The sequence below is a fragment of the Chrysemys picta genome, chromosome 20, assembly GCF_011386835.1.
Source record: "Chrysemys picta bellii isolate R12L10 chromosome 20, ASM1138683v2, whole genome shotgun sequence".
Taxonomy (NCBI): domain Eukaryota; kingdom Metazoa; phylum Chordata; order Testudines; family Emydidae; genus Chrysemys; species Chrysemys picta.
The window spans coordinates 16,014,043-16,033,426 of record NC_088810.1 but is presented as its reverse complement, the minus strand read 5'-3'; the positions used below and the strand labels follow the sequence as shown (position 1 = coordinate 16,033,426).

General features: G+C 53.1%; 1 protein-coding gene across 5 annotated transcripts; it reads left to right on the top strand.

Annotated features, from left to right (window-relative positions):
- The first annotated feature begins 4,937 nt into the window (after positions 1-4,937).
- On the top strand, positions 4,938-17,608 carry LOC135976664 (loricrin-like). Of its 5 annotated transcripts, none has more exons than XM_065573566.1 (4): positions 4,957-5,126; positions 6,026-7,530; positions 9,848-9,939; positions 10,102-13,959. In XM_065573566.1, the coding sequence occupies exon 4, from the start codon at positions 12,767-12,769 to the stop codon at positions 13,862-13,864; it is 1,098 nt and encodes a 365-aa protein (XP_065429638.1). In that variant the 5' UTR covers positions 4,957-5,126; positions 6,026-7,530; positions 9,848-9,939; positions 10,102-12,766; the 3' UTR covers positions 13,865-13,959. The 5 variants fall into 5 exon arrangements, with proteins under 5 accessions (XP_065429639.1, XP_065429638.1, XP_065429641.1 ...); XM_065573569.1 differs by lacking the exons at positions 6,026-7,530; positions 10,102-13,959 and adding exons at positions 13,966-14,337; positions 15,381-17,608 and having other exon boundaries at positions 4,989-5,126; XM_065573568.1 differs by lacking the exons at positions 4,957-5,126; positions 10,102-13,959 and adding exons at positions 13,966-14,337; positions 15,381-17,608 and having other exon boundaries at positions 7,201-7,530.
- Positions 17,609-19,384: the final 1,776 nt, after the last annotated feature.

Genomic DNA, 19,384 nt, shown 5'->3' with positions numbered 1-19,384 from the left:
GAGCTGCCCCAGGAAGCGCCGCCAGCCCCGGGACTTTGGTGTGCCCAGTGAGGTGAGCGGTTCCCGATATCGGAACAAAGGGTATCCCGACCGATGTGGCAAAATCCCGGACGTTTTTCGATATTTAAAAATTCCTCCCAGATGGCGATTTAAAAACCAAAAAGCCGGACATGTCCGGGAAAATACAGACTATGGTAACCCTACATTTTCCACATACAGAAGGATGTAGATCGGACTCACAAGGCAAACAAACGGGTAAATTCGGATATGAGGTGACAGACAGATTATTGACAGTATATTTGAGTTACAAAGAAAACAGTGTATAGTTTGGGGCAGGGCTGCCAACCTGTGGCTCCGGAGCCACATGCGGCTCTTCAGAAGTTAATATGCGGCTCCTGGTATCGGCACCGACTCCGGGGCTGGAGCTACAGGCGCCAACTTTCCAATGTGCTGGGGCGGGAGGTGCTCACTGCTCAACCTCTGGCTCTGCCACAGGCCCTGCCCCCACTCCACCCCTTCCCACCCCCTCCCCTGAGCCTGCCGTGCCCTCGCTCCTCCCCCTTCCCCCCCAGAGCCTTCTGCACGCCACGAAACAGCTGATCTGGAGGTGCGGGGAGGCGCAGGGAGGCACTGATTGACAGGTCTGCCGGTGGGTGGGAGGCGCTGGGAGCGGGGGTGGGAGCTGATAGGGGGCTGCCCATGTATTACTGTGGCTCTTTGGCAATGTACATTGGTAAATTCTGGCTCCTTCTCAGGCTCAGGTTGGCCACCCCTGGTTTGGGGTGAACATTTTGCTTGGATTTCTTGGTGTAACAGTTATTTTGTTCAATTTGACCTTCAGTCTTACCGCAACATTTCTTACCGTGCATCTTCCCCAACCATTTCTTGATCCACTCATAATGTGCAATGGGTCACTTTGCATAAGAAAGCAGCGGGTCACCCTTATGTGGTAACTTGGAGTTCTTTTTAGGTAGGTTGGGAGGGAGAAAGAGGTTTTATCCATATGCAAATTATGAGAGATTCTTGCCTAGATGTAACAATATTTCTCATTTAATCATTTTAATTGGAATTCCTGATTTTGACTGTGGTTCCTTAGACAAAGTGTCTCGCATGATGTGAACCATTTTCTTATTGTCTTCCTAGGTGGACCGTATTTTAGGATAAACAGTGGTGGACAGCTTTTCCAATTTTTAAGGGCCAGAAGGAATCAGTAGTTATTAATCAATCAAGGCATATTTGTTCCATATATCCCTTGCAGTGAGGCTCTGTACAAACATAACAAAGGTCAGTTGCTCCTCAAAGAGATCACAATGTAAAAGGAATCATACTTCCAAGCATTTGCTTTTTTCTTTTCTAAAACAATGGGTATTTTTCATAGGTTACTCCTGGGATGATAAAGTAAAGCAAAAATGCCTAGCTATGTATTTAAAAGTATGCAAAATGTTTTTGCAGACGTCTGTTTGTATATATATGTAACCCTTCTGTCCATCTGAGTTGGCAGCAACAAGGGCCGGGTTCAGTATCTAGGGGTTCCGTTTCAATAACACAACCCAAAACCGGCTCGAGCCCCCACCCAGTGACCTGGGACAATTACATACCACCCCCCGGGCGCCTCTAAGAGGCAATACTTCCCCTCTCGCAAGCACAGAGTCTGAGTGTAGCAAAATCCTTTTAATAAAGGAGGGAAACAATGCGGCATTATGTTGGGGAAACACCACAAACAGGATTCATAACACAAGCCATGAGCAAAAGACACCCCCCCAAGTAAGTTTGGCAGTATCCTTTTCCCCTCAGGGTCTTAAGTCCAACAACCCAAAAGTCTCTGTCCCTGATCAGTGCAGCCCCAGAGTTCAAAAGTTTATCTGCAGAGTCTTACCTCCCAGCCCAGGGGTCACAGTGGTCTTAAGGGACACCTTACGTGGTCTGAGGCTGACTGCCCCGCCTCTCCATGGGGTTCTGCTGCAGCCTTCACCGCAAGCTACTCCACCAGCTGCTCCGCTTCACCAGCTGTCCCATGAGCCGCTCCAGCCCTTCCACGAACTGCACCGCTCCGCCAGCCACTCCGCTCCACCAGCTGTCCCATGAGTCACTCCAGCTGTTCCGCAAACTGCTCTGCCAACTGTCCCACAACATATCTTCAGCCCCCCCAGTGATTTCAGCTTGTAGTAGGGAAGCCTCAGTGCTGGTGCACCATCGGCCCAAAGTGAATTCAGCTCAGCAGCCTATAACTAGACTCCTAATGGAATTAAAATCAGCTCTGATATTCCACAGTAGAGAAAGGAGGAGGAGTTGCAATTGGTATTTCAGGCCCATACCATCAGGTACAAATATCTGCCCCCAACCTCTCTCTATTCACTGGGTTTTGGAACCCATGTCCCTTGTCTAGCGAGTGCTACTTAGTTGATGGCGAGTCTCTCTGCCATAAAACAGTTTCATTGTCCTTGATTCACATAATCAGGGTGTGACGAACTGGGACTGTTCTTAATGTGGTCTTTGAATGCTGAGTGGGAAGTGTTGGCCGGGGAAGGTTGCAGGGGAGTTTTGCTGGGACAGCCTGCATTGGGGAAGGGAGCATACCTGAGCATGTAACATGAGAACCCAGGAAGGGGGTTGGAGGCCAGGTAACACCTCTGCCCGGGAAACTGGACAAAGGACACAAAGGCTGGGGGAGTGGCCAGGGGGAGGCTGAGTGAGAGGCTGAAGGGAGTTTCAGTTTGGAGCTGGCTGGGAAAGAGAGAGGGGCGCCCTGACCAACAGGGCTGTGGCCTCCCTGGGGCGCCCAGATGGACCTAACTAAAGGGGGTCCTGTTGTCTGTATCGGCAAGACCTGTTTTGGACTGTGTTCCCGTCGTCTAAATAAACCTTCTGTTTTACTGGCTGGCTGAGAGTCATGGTGAATCGCAGGAAGCCGGGGGTGCAGGGCCTTGACTCCCCCACACTCCGTGACACAGGGTAACAACACTTTATTCTTCCTGCCCCAATAACAGAGAAACTGGGGATCCCACAGCAGCCAAAGTGACCATTTGGGCTGCTGTGGGCTCATGCTAGGCGGGGTGGGTGTGCCTATGCAAACAAGATCAGCCCCTGAAGTTCTTTTCCACAACTCGCCACAATTCACCACCAAATATCAGGGTAGAGCTCATCCTGACTCTGCTTACATCTACGTCTGATCCTGCACATACCTAAGTGTTAGCTTAACATTGTGCTCATGAAGAGTCTTGTTGAATTCAGTAGGAACTGTTCCCTAACATAAAGTTATGAATGTGACTAAATATTTGCAGGATCAGGATAATCATTTGGACTGATGATATGGATCTGTACATTTTGAAACTAATTAGTTCAAGTGAAAACTACAGCTTCAAGTTTTGCACTACTTTTGGGAAATAGAGCAAAGGACTAGTTGCAAAAATGATACTTCTGGAGACGCACCTAGCAGAATATTACATCTTGTGCTTTTTGACATCTCCATAAACGTAACTGTTACTGAATAAGTAATTATGGTATTTGTTCCTGTATGTCTTTAAACAGACAAGTCTTTTTTTTTTAAAGAGCTAAAATTATCAGTATTTGATGATTGTAGGAAGGAAGAAGAATGGAAGGTATAGTTCATTTTGCTTTTTGTGACACTTCAGAATTACTAAAAGCAATAGTCTGTTTCATTAAGTACACTAACTCTATTTCTTTGCTTGCCTGAGATTTCTTCACAACACTTTCATTAAATGACCTGTAGTAGATGGCCAAACGGATTTGTCTTCTGGTTTCCTAGTGATGTAGAAAGAAGACCTGAAAGGTGATTCTGTTGGTTTTTAAACTTTAGAAATTCAGGTCTTGTCTTACCCTATTTTCCTGAAAGACACAACAGCCTCACTCATTTCTCTGTAACTTTCCATTGATTGATTTCCACTGGTGGGAATGATGTGTTGGCCTTGTATGGTATGCTTATGCTGCAGTTAAAAACCCACAGCTGGTCTGTGTCAGCTGACTTGGGGTCAGAGTAGGGGGTTGTTTAATTGTGGTGCAGAAGTTTGGGCTTGGACTGCAGCCCGAGCTCTGAGACGTTCCAACCTTGCAGGGTCCTGGAGCCTGGGCTCCAGCCTGAGCCCGAACATCTACACCACAATTAAACAACTCCTTAGCCCAAGCCCCATGTGTCCAAGTCAGCTGGCACAGGTCAGACACTGGTTTTTATTTGCAGTGTAGACATACACACAACAGACTTAAAGCAGGGGTGGCCAACCTGAGCCTGAGAAGGAGCCAGAATTTACCAATGTACACTGGCAAAGAGCCACAGGAATATATCAGCAGCCCCCATCAGCTCCCTCCCCGACCTCCGCTCCCAGCGCCTCCCGCCCACCAGCAACCCCGCCGATCAGCGCCTCCCCCTTCCTCCCTGCACCTCCGGATCAGGTGTTTTGTGGCATGCAGAAGGCTCGGAAGGGGAGGAGTGAGGGCACGGTAGGCTTAGGGGAGGGGGCGGGAAGGGGTGGAGTGGGGCAGGGCCTGTGGCAGGGCCAGGAGTTGAGCAGTGAGCACCCCCCCGGCACATTGGAAAGTTGGCATCTGTAGCTCCAACCCCAGAGTCGGTGCCTATACAAGGAGCCGCATACACCTGTACCCCGATATAACGCTGTCCTCGGGAGCCAAAAAATCTTACCGTGGTATAGGTGAAACCGCGTTATATCGAACTTGCATTGATCCGCCGGAGTGCGCAGCCCCCCCCCTCCGAGCGCTGCTTTACTGCGTTATATCCGATATCGGGGTAGAGGTGTATTAACTTCTGAAGAGCCACATGTGGCTCCGGAGCCACAGGTTGGCTGCCCCTGAGCTAAGGTTTCTCTGGGCTGCATGGCTCCCCTGGCTGCATCATTGTGAGCAGCTCCTTTCCTCAAGAGCTGGGCCTCGGGAGCAGGCAGCGAGCCATGGAAACGCCCAGGCACAGCTGAGGTTAGGCAGATGCTTTCTCGCCGGAGCCAGAGATCCGCACAGAGACACGGGGCCCCACTCTGCGCCGGAGCCTGGGAGCATCCAAACAGCCGTCTGTGCCTTGAAGGAGGGTGAGCAGCTGGCCTTGGTGCTGGGGCCATGCCACGTGCCAGGGGAGCATCTGGAGACATGCCACGTGGCACGTGAGTGTCTGGGGCCATGCTGCATGGTGGGGGGAGCATCCAGGGCTGTGCCACACGGCGGAGGAGGGTCCGCGGTTGTGCCACACGGCGGAGGAGGGTCCGCGGTTGTGCCACACGGCGGGGGAGCTGTCTGTCAGCCGAGCCCTGGAACTGGTCCATCTAGCAAACTACAGCAATGTGGCATTAATGGTGCCTGCGCCAGGGAGCCTGGGGGCCAGATGGGTGGGGACAAGACAGGCAGAGCAGCTGGGACCCTGCCTGGCCCTTGTGAAAAAAGGGACGACACCATATGGCGTAGGGCGCCCGGGTGGACATAGCCTATGTATTGCACTGTAAGGTGCCCGGGGCACTTGCACGCACCGTATTGTACGCAGGTGCAGGTGGGCACACGCTGCGCTGGGTGAGCGAACAGTGCAAGGGGCAGGGAGACACGGGCTCAGTGCACCAGGCTGAAAGATGTTTGCATCCACATGCTTCCTTCCTACCCCTTGGCTCCCGCCCCTTGGCTCCATCATGCCCTTGCCCTTGCCTCTCCCCCCACCCGCAACGGGTTGTGCCCCTTGTCTCCACCGAGCCCCAGGCCCTGGCTCCAGTCAGGCGGGAGCGGCTCTGACTCTGCTATGCCCCAGTTCTTCAGGCTGGCATTCAAAGGGGCCCAAGGACTTTAGGCGCCCAAATTTCCACCAGCCCCTTCACAAATCCCAGCCCAGCCGCGGTGTGGCACTAGCTGGCACGGCACGGCTGCTTTTGATGGGGCTTCTTGGCCTGCTGGTATGGTGCCAGCCGCCCCAGGTGGAAGTCCCACCTGAGCTACCCCAGAGGCGCCCAGAGGAGCTCTAACGCTGCCCTGGTGGTTGTGAACGGGGTAGAGTTTAGAGAGCCTGCCTTTTGGATCACAGATGGACACGCGTCTCCCCTTTGTCTGGGCCCCTCGACTTCCCCGGCGATCATCCGTTCCCTCTCACCCTGCCTCGGGCTACAGCTTAGAGGAGACACTGTCCAAGTTCTGTGGTCCAGAAGACATTCTTACACCTCGCCTGCTCAGCGCCACTAGCAAGAGCCAGTGTGGACGTTCCGTGCAGTAGCAGGACAGGAGAGTTCTGATCCCAGGCTGTCCGCTGGGTGAGCAGAGCAGTTTCACTGTGAAATCGGCTAATCAATTCCAGAGTCCTGCTGCGGAACCAGATGCAAGGAAAGCGGATTCAGCTCGGATTCCTTCCTCCCACAAGCCAACCTTAGAACGAAAGTGACACAAGGCCGGTGGGCGGGCGAGGAGCCTTGATCTCTGCTTGAGCCGTCAGCTGTGGAATTGTTCTTGGGTTCTCCACTGGGCCGTGATCCCGAACACCCGGGAGTCACATGCTCAGGGACTGCCTTTGCAGCCACTGAAGGCTCCTTGTGTCATTTTGCTGTTTACGGGGACGTTGATCTCCAAGCCCCATCCCCTCAAAAAAAACCACCCTCTCTCCTGACACCCTTAGGGGTCCGCTTGGATCTACATCGGGTAAAGTTCATCCCGAGTACGTTCTAGCTACACTGCCTCCATGTGGTCTGCCCCAGCTAATAGCTGTCTCTCATAGACTGGAAGTGCCTTGCAGCCCGGACTTCCATGGTGTGTGTGCAACACGCAGCACAATGGGGCCCTGATCTCACTCGGTGTCTGTGCAATACCCAGCAAAATGGGGGACCCCAATCTCGGCTAGGGTCTGTTCTGCACCTGGAACAATGGGGGCCTGATCTTGGTTGGGGTCTGTGCAGGGCCAGAACAATTGGGGCCCAGCGTCAGGCAGGAACCTCTACTGCAAGACAGCCAGTTAATGACTATGATAAATTCCACGTCTGCTTAACCAGGTGCACAAAGGGGGAACTTCCACCCTAGCCGTAATGGGTCTGGCTCATGACTCTTTTCTGTGCAGGGGCAGGAGGTTCCTGGGTTCACAAGGCACTGGGTTGAGAGCCAGGAGCTCATTTCAAGTGATCCCGTCAGCTGCCATCAGATGGGAACAGCTCTCTGTTCCTATCAGCCTGAACTGCATTTGCTCCAGCAGCTCGGCTCTGGGGGCTCATCTGCTGGGCACTTTAGATAACCCATATGATGGATTTGGCACTTGGGATGTATATTCTGGAGATGCAGCATGGAGCGGTGCAGGAAGTGCACAGAGGGAAACAACAGCGACAGAAGCTAATGATAAAGGGCCTGATGCAGAAGTGACGAGGGGCTGTGGGCGGTGTGACTCAGGGTGTCCGCCACTATAACCCCGCGAACCTGGACTCACATGCCAACTCACATGCCAGGAGAGGCGGGGAGGTGAATGGGTTGTGTGAGTTGGAGAGAAAGAAAAGAAACTTACATTGCTCAGTGGAGATTGCTGATCTGTGAGAAACGGAGGACAACATCCTGCAGGTGAGATCTATCTATCTATCTAATCTATCTATCTATCTATCTCCATGCAAATGTTAGGAACCATTAGGAAAGGGATACATAAGAATGGCTGTACTGGATCAGACCAAAGATCCATCTAGCCCAGTATCCTGTCTTCCGACAGTGGCCAATGCCAGGTGCCCCAGAGGGAATGAACAGAGCAGGTAATCATCAGGTGATCCATCCCCTGTCACCCATTCCCAGATTCTGGCAAACAAAGGCTAGATAATAAGACAGAAAATATCATATTACCTCTATATAAATCCATGGTACACCCACATCTTGAATACTGTGTACTGATCTGGTTGTCCCATCTCAAAAAAGATAGATTGGAATTGGAAGAGGTACAGAAAAGGGCAACAAAAATGATTAGGGGTATAGAACAGCTTCTGTATGAGAAGAGGTTAGAAGGACAGGGACTTTTCAGCTTGGAAAAGAGACGACTAAGGAGAGAGATGATAGAGGTTTATATAATCTTGAGTGGTGTGGAGAAAGTGAATAAGGAAGTATTATTTATTCCTTCTCATAACACAAGAACAGGGGTCACCAAATGAAATTAACAGGCAGCAGGTTTAAAACAAACAAAAGAAAGAACTTTTTCACACAACACACAGTCAACCTGTGGAACTCCTTGCCAAAAGATGTTGGGAAGGCCAACACTATAACAGGGGTCAAAAAAGAACTCGATACATTTCTGGAGGATAGGTCCAGGATGGACAGGGATGCAACCCCATCCTCCCTAGCAGAAGCTGGGAGTGGACAACAGGGGATTGATCACTCCATGGTTGCCGGTTCTGTTCATTCCCTCTGAAGCACCTGGCATTGGCCACTGTCAGAAGACAGGATGCTGGGCTAGATGGACCATTGGTCTGACCCAGTCTGGCTGTTCTTATATTCTTAAATCTCTCTATCTATCTATCATCACTGCAGTAGCTCAGTACGTCCCTAGTAAGTTGATATCCATCAGGCACCACGGTTCGATTTCCCAATGCATTTTCTGTGACACTTCCTTTAGTCTGGCATAATTTTTATTTAAAAAATACAAAACCTTTCTTGACTAATTTTTCAAGAGAAATCCTCAAACCAACTCATCCTCCCCTGCCCACCCCCACCTCCCGTCAGCTGTCCCACAGAAAGGCATGCAGTAGTTGTAGCCTTGTTGGTTGCCCAGAAATGCAAACAGATAAGGGTGGGGCTTCATGCTCTCAGCTTCCCTTTGCTTTCTTTAAATGTTGACACTGAGTTTAGCTTGTTCCTAGTGGCATTTTCAGGCTGGGTCACAGGGGCAGCTCCAGGTTGGTTTCTGACTTTTAATGGAGGGGGAGAACCTTTTTTGCATTGGTTTACCTGCTGCTGGATTTGAATCGGGTGTTCGCCATGGATTAGCATCATTGAATATTTGCTATGGAGGCTTGGCAGAATTCGATTTTCATTTTTGGGCCATTTCTATGGCTAATATTGATGGTTATTTTAAGCATTTTGTAGAGGTTTATTGATTTAGATGTCACAGTTGTGGGAAACTGCAGTGATTTGAAGTTGCAGTGTCCTCGCCACAGCACCTCCCTGTTTCTAAGATGAACACGTTATAGGGAGCATGGGCGGGGGCCGGATCCCCCCCATCTAAACAGGGCCTGCTCCAACTCCGGTAGTGCAGGCAAACATTGTGATTTATACTATCGTATCCAATACGTTCTCAAGCAGCATTTTTCTTCCTTTGCCTCTTTATCGCTGAAAATATTTTTGCAGTAGTTTGTGAGTATCCGGTGAAATCAGCATTTACTAATAGCAATAAAAACTTTCCAAGCCTACTCATATGAACTCTAACCTGTTCAGAGGGGATTAAAATCACTGATAAGCTATTGAGACAGATGCCAGCTGGATGGAATTTCTCTGTGCAGCCTCCGGGAACTCCCTTATCTCACTTTGCTAGCTAGGAAGGAAGCAAGGAAAATTTGCCCCCCAATCAGCCTCTAATGGGTTGAGAGAGGAGGGAAGGTGGTAGGGGCCAGAGAGGAATGACTGCCCTATTGGAGAATGTGGGGGGTGGGGGAGGGAATGATGATGGGCAGTATGGGGAAAACCCACTGCTATTTCCAGATTTTTCTAAGGATCCAGATATGTCCTTCCCCGGACTGGGTCTTTGCAGCTGTCCCCAGGCTCTGATCTTGGAGGGAGGGGCTCGCCCCTCCACACCAGGACTGCTCCCTGGTGCAGTTTGCTTGGGGTTTGGCTGGCTCAGCCAGGTTCCCCTCCTGTTTGCATGTAGCGACCCCCTCTGCCTCTCTTCTCCCTCTCTCAGGTCAGGGGAAGCACAGCTGCGATAACAACTGGTGAAGATGGGCCGCGATCTGCTGCACCTGGGATTCCTCGTCACAGTTTTCCAGCAGCTAGGTAAACACTGGGAGTGTCACCGCACGGCTGTGCTGTCTGTGTGGGATCGGGATGGGGTCCCATGTGGGTCGGGGTCCTTTTCTAGAGCCCAGCAGGCAGAGATCTGAGAGGGCTCTGCAGACAGTAGTTAACAACGCCTCTATTCTATTCTATTCTATTCAGGTCCGTATGCCGTGCCCATCCCCGTGATACCTGATCAACTCACAACCTCCCTGGGAGGCAGCTTAATATTAGAGTTGGCTGACATTTTGAAACAGAATTTTGTTGCTGTTGTCCGAAAACAGCACTGTCACGTCCTTCTCTACCAGACCTGACCTGGTCACAGAGCTCACTTACCCACCCCAGCTGTGCTCATCAGCATAAGAGCTTTTAATCAGGGCCGGCTCCAGGGTTTTTGCCGCCCCAAGCGGCGCAAAAAAAAAAAAAAAAAGCCACGATCGCAATTGCGATCTGCGGCGGCAATTCGGCGGGAGGTCCTTCGCTCCGAGCGGGAGTGAGGGACCGTCCGCCGAATTGCCACCGAATAGTTGGACGTGCCGCCCCCCTCCGGAGTGGCCGCCCCAAGCACCTGCTTGGCAAACTGGTGCCTGGAGCCGGCCCTGCTTTTAATGCTCTGCCAGATATGGCTCAGACTAGTTGAAAGAAGGTGTTTTACACACAGTGCCACCTAAGGGCTGAACAGTATAATACAGTTTAACGTTCCATTACGTCTCCCCCTTTTAAGTTCTACTTTCCCACCTAGGGTGACCAGATGTCCCGATTTTATAGGGGCAGTTCCGATTTTGGGGTCTTTTTCTTATATAGGCTCCTATTACCCCCCACCCCCGTCCTGATTTTTCACACTTGCTGTCTGGTCACCCTATGCCCACCGTTTACCATAGTTACCCTGCCACGCTCTCTTTGAAGTTCAGTACGGATCAGGCTGTTCAGTTTCTATGAATCATGCTGGTTTCCTAATTACAGAACCTGAACATGGAACAACTTGGTCCTCTGGCTGGCCGTTAGTTACGACTGGCTGTGGTCGGTCTGGAATCCTTGAGTCTTCTTCATCTTCTGCATCTGCCACCTGTAGCAGTTGCTCTGTTGCTTGTTCTTGCTGAGGAACAAAGTGTGGGTGTTGAACTCTTCACTGTCAGGCTCGATCACATATGATCTAGATCAGGGGTCTCAAACTCAGATGACCCCGAGGGCCGCATGAGGACTAGTGCATTGGCCTGAGGGCTGCATCACTGACACCTCCCACTTGCTGCCCCTGGCCCCGCTCCCACTCCACCCCTTCCATGAGGCCCCGCCCCTGCCCCGCCTCGCCTCCTCTCACCCCTTCCCTGTCCCCATTCCAACCTCTTCCCTGAAGTCCTCACTCCAACTCTGCCCCCTCCCTGCCCCCAGGGGGTGCAGGAGGGGTGTGGTGGGGGCTCAGGGCAGTTTGATGAGGTGCAGGAGGTGTGCAGGGTGTGGCAGGGAATTGCGGTGTGGGATGCAGGAGGTGTGCAGGGTGCGGCAGGGGCTCAGGGCTGGGAGTGCAGGAGGTGTGCAGAGTGCTCAGGCAGAGAGTTGGGGTGCAGGAGGGGTGAGGGGTGCAGAAGGGGTGTGGGGTACGGGCTCCGGCCCGGCGCCACTTACCTAGAGCGGATCCGGGTGGCAGCGCCGTGCACTGCGGCCAGGGCAGGCTCCCTGCCCTGTCCCCGGCCCCGCTTCGCTCCAGGAAGCAGCCAGAGTCCCTGGGGGGTGGAGAGGGAAGGGGAGGGGAAACGGCACCATGTGCTGCTTTTGCTGCTCCTCCAGGTACCTCCCGCATAGCTCCCATTGGCCGTGATTCCCAGTTCCCAGCCAATGGGAGCTGCAAGAGCCCGGAGCCCTCTACTCACCTCCCACCCCCCTGCTTGGGGCTGCAGGGACATACAGTAGTTCAGCCGCTTCAGGGAGTGGCGCGGGGCTCGTGGCGGTGCGGGATAGGCGGGGGGAGCTTGGCGGGCCGCACGAAAGAACCCCGCAGCCCGCGGGCCACGTGTTTGAAACCCCTGATCTAGATTTTATGACAGCTGGCGGTGGGCATCCTTTTTCTCCATCCGATTTGGCACGAACGCGGTCACCAGGTTCTAGACCCAGCAGTTCTCTAACTGAGTGAGGTCTGTTGCATACGTGTTCCTAAGCTCTTTTAGGCTTTTTTCTCTGATTTTGAGACAAGGAACGTGGGCCCTGGTCGTTGCAGATCCCCTTGTGCTTTTCCTCCAGGCCAGGCTCTTCACGCCAGTGCCATGATTTCCAGATCGGCCTCTTTCCCCCACCCCCACCTGGACCCAGGTTTCTTCTCCGCTTCATTTTGCTCGGTGTTGCTGTGCACTGATGAGCAGCGGCCGCGTCCCACCCAGGGGTGGCTGCCTGTCTGGGGTGGTTGGAGCGACTCTCAGGCTGGGTGCATGGTTGGTAAAGCAGGGAGGGCTCCTTCGGGTGAAACGGGAGTGCTTCAGTAAGCTCTGTTCCGCTTGCGTCGTTACATTAAATCCTGTTGCCGTTAATTCAGTCGCTTCATCTGTGTCTTCTCCATGGAGTTATTTGATGAGGGGAGAGGGGCACCGCCCGGGGCTGACTGGCTTACTGGGATGTTGCAGTTCTGGTGCCGTGGTGGTGATAAGGCCATTGGACTGGTTCGTTCTGGTGGCATAGTGGCGGGGCCTTAGGACTGACGTGATGGGACTTTGTAGTTCTGGTAGTAGGGTCGTGGCGAGGGCCATAGGATGGGCTTGTTGGGATGGTGTAGTTCTGGTGTATGGTGGTGGTGACAAGGCCATAGGATGGGCTTGTTGGGATGGTGTAGTTCTGGTGTATGGTCGTGGCGAGGGCCATAGGATGGGCTTGTTGGGATGGTGCAGTTCTGGTGTATGGTGGTGGTGACAAGGTCATAGGATGGGCTTGTTGGGATGGTGTAGTTCTGGTGTATGGTGGTGGTGGTGACAAGGCCATAGGATGGGTTCGTTGGGATGGTGTAGTTCTGGTGTATGGTGGTGGTGGTGACAAGGCCATAGGATGGGCTCGTTGGGATGGTGTAGTTCTGGTGTATGGTGGTGGTGGTGACAAGGCCATAGGATGGGCTTGTTGGGATGGTGTAGTTCTGGTGTATGGTGGTGGTGGTGACAAGGCCATAGGATGGGCTTGTTGGGATGGTGTAGTTCTGGTGTATGGTGGTGGTGACAAGGCCATAGGATGGGCTTGTTGGGATGGTGTAGTTCTGGTGTATGGTGGTGGTGACAAGGCCATAGGATGGGCTCGTTGGGATGGTGTAGTTCTGGTGTATGGTGGTGGTGGTGACAAGGCCATAGGATGGGCTCGTTGGGATGGTGTAGTTCTGGTGTATGGTGGTGGTGGTGACAAGGCCATAGGATGGGCTCGTTGGGATGGTGTAGTTCTGGTGTATGGTGGTGGTGGTGACAAGGCCATAGGATGGGCTCGTTGGGATGGTGTAGTTCTGGTGTATGGTGGTGGTGGTGACAAGGCCATAGGATGGGCTCGTTGGGATGGTGTAGTTCTGGTGTATGGTGGTGGTGGTGACAAGGCCATAGGATGGGCTCGTTGGGATGGTGTAGTTCTGGTGTATGGTGGTGGTGGTGACAAGGCCATAGGATGGGCTCGTTGGGATGGTGTAGTTCTGGTGTATGGTGGTGGTGGTGACAAGGCCATAGGATGGGCTTGTTGGGGTGGTGTAGTTCTGGTGTATGGTGGTGGTGACAAGGCCATAGAATGGGCTTGTTGGGATGGTGTAGTTCTGGTGTATGGTGGTGGTGACAAGGCCATAGGATGGGCTTGTTGGGATGGTGTAGTTCTGGTGTATGGTGGTGGTGACAAGGCCATAGGATGGGCTTGTTGGGATGGTGTAGTTCTGGTGTATGGTGGTGGTGGTGACAAGGCCATAGGAACGGCTCAGTAGTAGCCAGAGGCCCCGGTCAGGATCAGCTTCAGTTGGGTACCAACAGCGTTAGACCTGGCTCCTGCTCACCAGGGTTGTGACTTTGCTCTGCTGTTCCCTAGCCTTCTCGGCTGAGCCGTGTGAGGACCTCTTCCCCACCCAGCAGCACGTCCAGGCGGGGGAGAACGTCTCCATGAGTTGCAACTTCACCGTCTATGACCCCAGAACGGCCCCAACAGTCCAGTGGAACTATCAGAGCCAGACCAACAACATGGAAAACATCAACCTCTACATGAGCATCAATGGGAACGAGAACCGCTTGTACTACAGGCCGCGCTTCGAGGGCAGGACGTGGGTTAACGCCACTGGGCTGGCCCATGGCGACGCCACCCTGCACCTTGCTGGAGTCACGACGTCCGACCAAGGGTACTTCTCCTGCTTTGTGGGCCTGGGCTTCGACTGTAAGTCTGTGGCGGTGCAGCTCTGGGTCAGCGGTAAGTAGGAGGGAGAGGTGAGGAGGCACGTGTTGGGTGGAGAGGTCTCCGGCCCACCTCGGCTTTTGGATTCAGCCTCGGGGAGAAGAGAACCTGAGAGCTGAGTGTCCATTTGGGCTCATCCTGCCCCCGGTGGGCGCCATACGGCCTGTCTGAACCTGGCAGCATGTGTGTAGCAGGGAGCCAGGCCTTCTCTATGTGCAAACACAGCCCCTGCTTCCCAGAGTATCTGAGCTGCTCCACATCCTTAATCCCAACCCCCCTTGTGCGGCTGGGCCGGGCTGTCTCCCGCATTGCGCAGCTGGGAAACTGAGGCACAGAGCGACACAGGGGGTGTCTGCATTGCACACAGTGTGCGGGATTGCAGCCCATGGCAGCCAGGGCTGTATAAGCTGAGACCCTGGAGGCCAACTTGGGTGGCGAGCCCATGCTACAGTCAGCTCGCTCGGGTGTCAATGCGTGCTTCAGTTCCGCCCCCTGATGGCAGGACAGCCCTCCCCTAGGGGGTCTGTGGCAGAACAGGGAATTGAACCTTGATCTCCCAAGTCTCTGGCTGGTGTCCGAATCACTGGGAGCACCCCGCCTCTCGTCCTTCTTTCCCGTGCCTCCCCGTTCCTGCTCGTGGCGGGTCCGTGGCTCCACGGGCCCCATGCTACGACGTGGCACCATGATGCCCGGGTGCCGCGCGGGCTGATGCCATGCCAATAGTGTGACATCCCGTCAGACAAATCCCCATCTCAGCTCTGTGCGATGCCAGCACAACATGGCACGGCAGTGCAGACACACAGCCCCCAGACACAGTGACTCGGGTAGGAGGCAAAGTCCCTGAGGCCCCCGCCCTATGGAAAAAGTCCTCTGCATTTACCTGCAGAACGTCTGCCAGGGTCTCTGGCAGCGAAGCCCCCAAGCTGACGTCTGCTAAACAGGAGTTTTGCTGGCCTAGATCCTGGGTCCGGGGACTCCGCACGAGCCAGCAGACCAGTTTGCTCCCCACCACTTTGGGAAGCCTCGAGTGAATCAACCCTTTTCCTTCTTCTTTGCAGATCACCAACAATCTAGGTCAGCGCTAGCCTGCGGGCTCGCTGCCACCTGCTTCCCTGGCCTGGTGCTTTCCCTTGCCGCAGCAGTTACCTTGTGCATGTGAGCGCAGGGATCGGGGCTAGACCCCAACTGGGATGTGACTGCGAAACACTCGGAAGCCTCCGTGTGATCAAAGGGGACAGCCGCCTCCTCGAACACGCCAGCCTCTTTCACATCCCAGCGCTGCAGATGGCACCGGGCCCTCCAAGCCAGGCTGGCACATGAAACATACACAACTGGGACACTGAGCGCTTGTGTACACTGAAACGCTACCCTGGCACCGCTGTGCTTGTGTAGACATGACCTGCACCAACGGGAGGGGTTCTCCCATCGCTGTGGACAATCCACCTTCCTGAGAGATGGTAGCTAGGTTGATGGAAGAAGTCTCCTGTTGGCCTAGTGCTGTCTACACGGAGAGTTAGGTTGGCTTAACCGTGCCGCGCAGGGGTGTGGATTTTTCACACCGCTGGGCAGGGCCGGCTCTAGGATTTTTGCCGCCCAAAGCAAAAACAATTTTGGCTGCCCCCCCCCGCGTTCTTTAATTACCCCACCCCCGGCCCCGCCTCAACTCCGCCCCTTCCCCAAATCTCCAGCCCTGCCTCCTCCCCCCAGGCTCTCAAGCCTAGGAGGGAGGGAGGGAGGGGGAGAAGCGGTGCCCGCGCCGCGGCCACTCGGAGTCTCCCCCCCTCCCAGGTTTGAGAGCCTGGGAGGGAGGGGGAGACTCCGAGTGGCCGCAGCGCGGGTGCCGCTTCTCCCCCTCCCTCCCTGGCTCCCAAGCCTGGGAGGGAGGGGGAGCAGCGGCGCAAGAAACGGCTGCTCGGGATCTCCCCCTCCCTCCCAGGTTTGAGAGCCTGGGAGGGAGGGGGAGACCCCGAGCCGCCATGGCGCGCGAAACAGCTGATTCGCGCGCCGCTGCTCCCCCTCCCTCCCAGGCTTGAGAGCCTGGGAGGGAGGGCGAGTAGCGGCGTGCGAATCAGCTGTTTCGCGCGCCGTGGCAGCAGCAGCGGAGGTGAGCTAGGGCGGCCGGGGCACATTTTTAGGGGCGGCATTCTGGCGTCGGCCATGCCGCCCCTAAAAATGTGCCGCCCCAAGCACCAGCTTGTTTTGCCGGTGCCTAGAGCCGGCCCTGCCGCTGGGCAACGTAGTTATGCCGACCTAAATTTCTATTTTAGACCAGGCCTTAAGGTCCCGCATTGCTCCTAGCAAGGCAGAGAGGCAACCAGCATACGCTGCTACTGCTGGCTTACCAGCGTCCAGTATTTCCCGGCATGAAGGGTTTTTTTTGCAAATGACTTTGTGCCTCAATGAGTTTATTATCATGCAAAACAGGACAAGCGGCATTGAGGGTGACGTTGCCCCGAAGAGCTCGGAGGGTGACGGTTCTCTTTCAGCTTCTCTTCTAGCCAGAAACTGAGTGCTTGTCCCATGGGACCATTTCTTCCTGGTAAACACAGAGTGAACTCGAATCCTGTAGTATTCCCCCAAACCCTGTCTCCAAATCCAAGCAGTTAAAGGGCATGCCCCGAGATTTATCTGTCCCTTGCCACTCATAGACAAACTCCTTCACGCAGCTGGCTTTATCAGCGAGTGCCCCTCTGGGATAAATGAAGGGGGTGGGGCTCCCTTTTATGAACATCCATCCAGCCAGTAGCTATAAAATCCCTCTCAGTAGCTGTTCTCTTATTGCTCTACCTCTAAAGGGTTAAAAAGTCTCACTGCTATGCATAGGTAAAAGGAAGTGAGTGGGCACCTGTCCAAAAGAGCCAGTGGGAAGGCTAGAACTTTTTAAAATTGAAACAAGGCTCCCCTTTTCTCTGTCTGTTGTTCTCTGGTGAGAGGCGGACAGGACAGAGTTATGCTGGAAGAGCTTGGGCCAGGTATGAAAAAATCATCAGTATCATACCTAGAAACTACTCATTTAAAAACCTCAGATATGTAGGTAGCTCAGGAAATGTCTAGGAAGACGCGATTAGGTTTATTCCTTTTATTTCGTTCTGGCTTGTGGATTGCCCTGTGCTAACCCCAGGTGCTTTTGTTTTGCTTGTAACCTTTAAGCTGGACCTCAAGAAAGCTATTCTTGGTTCTTAAATCCCTGTAGCTTTCTTATTTAAATCTAGCAAATGCCTGAGTTCCCAGATGTATTCTGTTTCTTTTTTTTTATTAATAAAATTTACCTTTTTTAAGAACAGAATTGGATTTTTGTGTCCTAAGAGGTTTGTGCACATGTTGTTTAATTAGCTGGTGGCAACAGCTGATTTCTCCCCGCCCCCTTCTCAGCTCTTCCCCAGAGGGGTGTGTATGAAAGGGCTTGAGGGTACCCCACAGGAAGGAATTCCCAAGTGCCTCTTCCTGGTCTCTCAAAGGGGTTCTGCACTTGGGTGGTGGCAGCATCTACCCATCCAAGGTCAGAGAGAAGATGTAACTTTGGGAGTTTAATACAAGCCTGGAGTGGCCAGTATGAATTTTTAGAGGCCTTCCGGGCCCCCACCTTCTGCACTCGAAGTGCCAGAGTGGGGAATCAGCCTTGACACCCTCCATCCAGCTCACCCGCTAACGACCTTCCGGAGTTTGGAAATGTGCTGGCTGCGTGATGAGAGTGTGCCAGGGACGGGGGTTTGTGCCAAGGCAGTGGCTCGTCTGTAGTTACCAGGTGTTCTGATGGGCAAGGGGAAAAACCTGGGATGTTCCAGCTGCCCCCAGAGACATTCTCGGGACAGTGGGACATTGCATGATGAAGCAGGATGGGTTGTCTCTTTGCTGCTCTTGGGAGCTGTTGTCCTTGCCATGGGAACACTAACCTGCAAATTCCACTGCTTTCTGTGCTGTGGATCGTAAAACAGGGGACCGTCCGCTTCCTCTCTGCTCCGTGCCGGGGGGGTGAGATGGAGGGATCTAAAAGGGTTCACTAGGTCTCCTCTGCCCCCCACTCTGATACTGAGGGGGAGATGTAATGGGGGAAACTCGCTCCTGCCTTCTGCTCTATCTCCCAGAGGGATCTCAAGAACCCACTCATTCTGCTGGCTGTCTCCTATATCCTGGGATCTAAAGGGACCAGCCAGTCTGTCTGCTCGGTCCTGCAAGGGGATGGAGAGCAGGGTTGAAATGATTGACTTGGTCCCACTGCCATAACACCCAGGGAGTAAGTAGCCACGTGCTGTGAGCGGAGCGTCACCCCCTGCACTCTGTAGTTGAGAAAGACACCTGACAAACTGACAAACTGAGACAATCGGAGCAGGAAACCTCATGAAACAACCGGCCAAACCAGGAATGGTTCAGCCTCTTGGCAACAGTGTCAGGGTGACGGGGACACATGCCAGCTCCACCCCACCCCCTGCCATGTGCGCTCCATGGGTGGGCAGAGGCACTCACCATGGTGTGGTGCCCAGGCAGGCTGAAAGTTCCTATGTGTTTACAAAATGGACATGTCACCCCCAGATTTCCATTTTTGTCAAAAACTTTGGGGTTTTGATAATAAAAACCCTAAAAACGAACATTTTTTTGACAATTGGAATTTTGGGGGGGTTGACAAAAATTGAAAAAAAAATTGTTTTGACAAAAGTGAAAAAATGTCTTGATTTCATAGACATTTTTGTGTGTGTGTGTGTGGGGGGAATAAATGAATTTCCCAACGAACTCTATGTCCCGCCTGGTGTATGTGTGTGTGTATGCGCATTGGTGTATGTGCACGTGAGTGCATGTTGCAAAAAAAGTGAACACCATTCTGGGATGTATTAGCAGGAGTGTTGTAAGCAAGACACGAGAAGTAATTCTTCTGCTCTACTCAGGCCTCAACTGGAGAATTGTGTCCAGTTCTGGAAGGATGTGGACAAATTGGAGAGAGTCCAGAGAAGGCGACAACATGTTGTATCCACCAGGCAAGGTATTAACAAACTTCAACAGAACTTTATTTACAGGGGAAATCTCTTTACCAAGTTTTGGCTGCACACTCTGTAACTCTTTTTTTAAT